The sequence below is a fragment of the Curcuma longa genome, chromosome 19 (genome assembly GCF_044706935.1).
Source record: "Curcuma longa cultivar G26 ecotype Majalengka, Jawa Barat chromosome 19, ITB_CL_G26_1.1, whole genome shotgun sequence".
Classification (NCBI taxonomy): domain Eukaryota; kingdom Viridiplantae; phylum Streptophyta; class Magnoliopsida; order Zingiberales; family Zingiberaceae; genus Curcuma; species Curcuma longa.
The window spans coordinates 2,015,164-2,018,790 of NC_133879.1; the positions used below are offsets into that span (position 1 = coordinate 2,015,164).

At 36.8% G+C, this 3,627-nt stretch overlaps 1 protein-coding gene across 4 annotated transcripts; it reads right to left on the reverse strand.

The window, feature by feature from the left end:
• Positions 1-831: 831 nt before the first annotated feature.
• Positions 832-3,108, reverse strand: LOC141812627 (mitochondrial pyruvate carrier 1-like). Of its 4 annotated transcripts, none has more exons than XM_074700640.1 (5): positions 2,926-3,102; positions 2,428-2,563; positions 1,626-1,680; positions 1,406-1,541; positions 832-1,052 (listed from the first exon to the last, which is right to left on the reverse strand). In XM_074700640.1, the coding sequence occupies exons 2-5, from the start codon at positions 2,518-2,520 to the stop codon at positions 1,013-1,015; spliced, it is 324 nt and encodes a 107-aa protein (XP_074556741.1). In that variant the 5' UTR covers positions 2,521-2,563; positions 2,926-3,102; the 3' UTR covers positions 832-1,012. The 4 variants fall into 4 exon arrangements, with proteins under 4 accessions (XP_074556741.1, XP_074556739.1, XP_074556740.1 ...); XM_074700638.1 differs by having other exon boundaries at positions 2,428-2,542; positions 2,926-3,101; XM_074700639.1 differs by having other exon boundaries at positions 2,428-2,547; positions 2,926-3,101.
• Positions 3,109-3,627: the final 519 nt, after the last annotated feature.

Here is a 3,627-nt window from a genome sequence, read left to right on the forward strand (position 1 = left end):
CATTGAGGACGATCCTAAAAATGCATTAGTCCTATTTTAAATTGATTTTGATTAGTTTAAGATCATTAATAAGTTTTGATTAAAATTTATTGACAGTCAATGCAATATTCAGAATCTAGAATTTTGAATATGATCACAGTCCCAAAACCACTAAGAATACATTGGTATGCCTTTGAATGAATATAATGAGCATAAACCCGACAATAAATTTATATCAAATTACTCAAAGTTGATTTTTTTTTGTTCAAAAACCAACATGAGGTTGATAAGGATATAAAATTAATGTTGGAGGGCATGGTGAATACCAAGATAACCTACATGTCGTCGGTTCAACAAAACTGTGCTAAATGTGACTAAATTTTAAGGGCAAAAAAATTCAATCAAGTGAAGATTTTAAATGTCACTAGTAGACTGCGCCTTTAATTTTTTTTTTTTGCCACCATAATAGGAGTTTAGGGCAATAAAGTAAGTGACCATGATGTGTAAAATCGAAAATATTTTTTAGAATGCATGTAAATTTTTGCTCGCTAATATAGGTGATAGTTTGGTAGTTCCAACGAAGAAATTGTGGTTCGGTGTATAAGGAGTTTAGAATTCGATCAAGGGTATTATGAGAAAAAGATGAGTGATTTAATAAATATCAAAGTGTGATGCATAATTCAAATATTATTGAAAATGAAGTGCTTAGTTATGTAAAATGTCATTGTTTTTATACAAGGACATATGTAATATTTTGGATTCTAGATGATTTTTGAAAATTCTTCATGTTATTTTCCAAAGAAACAAACGGGTAAACACAACTGAATCAAAAATAGAAAACAGGAGCATAACTGAAGTCCAAAATTGAATGGGGATGCACTTTAGATTAACACAGAAAGATTGATCTTTAATAATAAATAATAGTTTAGACTACTCCAGAGAGAGAAAGGAAAGAAGCCTCACATTTGACGAAGGACATCATTTTATTGATAAGAAAAGAAAAAACATATCTTAATTAGAACTTTATCCGGGTCTACTGCTTTTTTTGTTCAAGCTCCTTCTGGACCAGGTACCTGTGGCAAAAACAATTGTATTAAAAATGATAATTTTAATCTGAAAACTTGAACATAGATCAACTTTTTGTCAACTAGAAAACTACCCCCTTCCTTGTTTTTATTTTTAAAGCTTTATCAGTTTGTTATTAATGAAAAAATTTTGCAAACCTAAATCAACACATCAAGAATGAGAATGGAGATAATTAAATATTTTTTTAATTCAGTTATCTAGTTCTTCAAACCTACTAATCTTAGAGGTGACCGATCAACACATCAAGAAGAAGCATTATTACTATCAAATTGCAAATGTAGTTTAACGTCACACTTCTCAATTAGAAAGGAACAAATTTCTTACGGAACGACCAACTTACCCATGTGCTTTCGCCCATCTGGATAACTGAAAGAGCTGAACTGATTCATTAGAGGCATGACAGACGAGAAGCAGGTAGTTTCGAGGTCGTATCATCCATGCAAATCTCATGCAAAGTACTGAGTAGATGCACATGACTGCACCACCAATGGGATAAATTTTCAGTTCAAGACAATATCCAAAAATATAACTGAGAATTCCCACTTAATTGTCATCCAGACCTGAAGTCATATTCCCAGATATCAACTCTGGGGGTTTCTGTGTATCTGCTAAACCCTGCAAGAGCCTCAGCAATTGTCAAAAGTCAATAACTTAAAACATAAAATGAACTTTTAATGAAAAATATGGGCTGTAGTGAATGAAGGAATTGTTAAAAGAATTTTGGATTCAAATCCCCGAGTGGTGACTAACACGGAACTACGAGTAAAGAGTAGAGCTAAGGATCAGCAGACAGTAAATAAGATAATAAGCTTCAACCAAAGCTCCTTCAACGAACTTGAAATTATTCGTTTAAAAAAAAAAAAAAAAGATTATCCAAGCCTTGGCAAAATGATGTGGAGTTCATCAACTTACTCAAGAAAAGGAGGAAACATATAGTTTTCAAGAACATAGAACTTATGTCTAAAATCATATTGAACAGATGTGCAGAGCATAGTTACATAACCTAGCTCAAAGAATGAAGAATAAATTTGATTTCGCAACACAATCAATTACAAATAAAAGTCCTTTTTCCTCCCTGAATCATTAAACAAACAAACAACATAAAAATGCACAATAACAAACAAAAATTCTACAGAGCCCGCCACTCCGATGTTGTGGATTGCAACCATCATCGAATCTTGTTAATTTTACATGTACAGATGAGACAACATGAAAGGATGAAGAGATTTTTTGTTCTTAAACCAATTCGGTGATTGTGGTTTCTCATCATTCCGTATACTATCTATTGACTCTATCGAATATTACAGTAGATTTTCTACGATTATTCGTGAAATTGTGCATTTTAGAAGGTAGGAAACATACAGAGATAACGAAGCCCCAATTTGCAACTGGTCCCCAGAAGTGAGTTGTTTTTGGACCCATAGGGCTATTCCAAAATGATCTGAAAGCTGCCATAGTACGCACCTATCTCTTCTACCTGTTCTTCAATGTTTAAACAGTGCAAAGAAAGTGCATAATTAGTTTCTTATAGGTGCTCAAGACTCGACGCCGTATTTTAGAATTACATACGCCAATTGAAGAGGCGATTTTTCTTCCGATCCTTTTCAACAGATAAAAAATAGGGCAATTTCAAGGTCAAGAAATTTGACAAAATCAACGACAATGACATAAAATGGAGAAAATGAGCGTGCGCACTCATCCACGATAGCAAAATTCTACCTTCCAAACTCAAAGGAAGCGGCACAGAAGCAGCGAGGTAAAAAAATCAAATCAAAATCATAACAGGATCTAAGATTCAAGATAAACAGACCACCGAGGTAAACATTAAATCAACAAGATCTAAGATCGGCCAAGTTCAACCTTGACTGGAAACTCTAACGAGTTCGGATCGTTCGTGTGGGAAGAGGTGAGCCGCGAGCGGAGGGGACGGCAAACTCCGGAAGAAGCCGGCGAAGAGACGAAAGAGAGAGGGAAGGCGAGTTCAATTTGATACGGGAGGTGGCGTTCTGCAATCAATCGCTGTCGCCATCACGGATAAGGCTCCACCGTAATCCAACACCACCATTGTTCAGCATCGTCGGCTTAAAAAAAGTCTATCATAATTTATGATTCGAAATCTTAAATCATTGATTGCCGTTCGATTTTTAATGAAGATTCAAAATTATTATTATTTTATTATATATATATATATAATTGATATCCTGCGCGATGAGTTTACGCGACTGTGTGCGCGACAGTCGACGTGGCGAGGAGTTTCACTGTTCATCTCCGCGGACAGCGTGGCGCTAGCAAAAACCAAAATTTCATCCCGCGTTTTCCAAAATTCTAAAATCGCGCGGCTGAATCTTCATCTGCTCCACGGCGTCGGGCGAAAATCACGATTGGATCCCTACCTTCCCTAGCCGGTACCAGACGCCGCGAGAAGACGCCGCCGCCACACAATCTCTGCGAGCCGTCGGCGTCCATTTGCCGCGAGAAGACGCCGCCCCCCGTGCCTTCGTCGGCCGACTCATCTTCGAAGGTCCCTACCTTCCCTAGCCGGTACTAGACGCCGCGCCGCCG

What these genes read in the sequence shown, in the direction of transcription:
- LOC141812627 (XM_074700640.1), bottom strand. Translation starts at nt 2,520, where the DNA reads ATGGCAGCTTTCAGATCATTTTGGAATAGCCCTATGGGTCCAAAAACA. An exon ending in ATCTGGGAATATGACTTCAG is followed by an intron (nt 1,542 to 1,625) that starts GTCTGGATGACA and finishes TTGGTGGTGCAG; the next exon opens with TCATGTGCATCTACTCAGTA. An exon ending in AGATGGGCGAAAGCACATGG is followed by an intron (nt 1,053 to 1,405) that starts GTAAGTTGGTCG and finishes TTTTTGCCACAG; the next exon opens with GTACCTGGTCCAGAAGGAGC.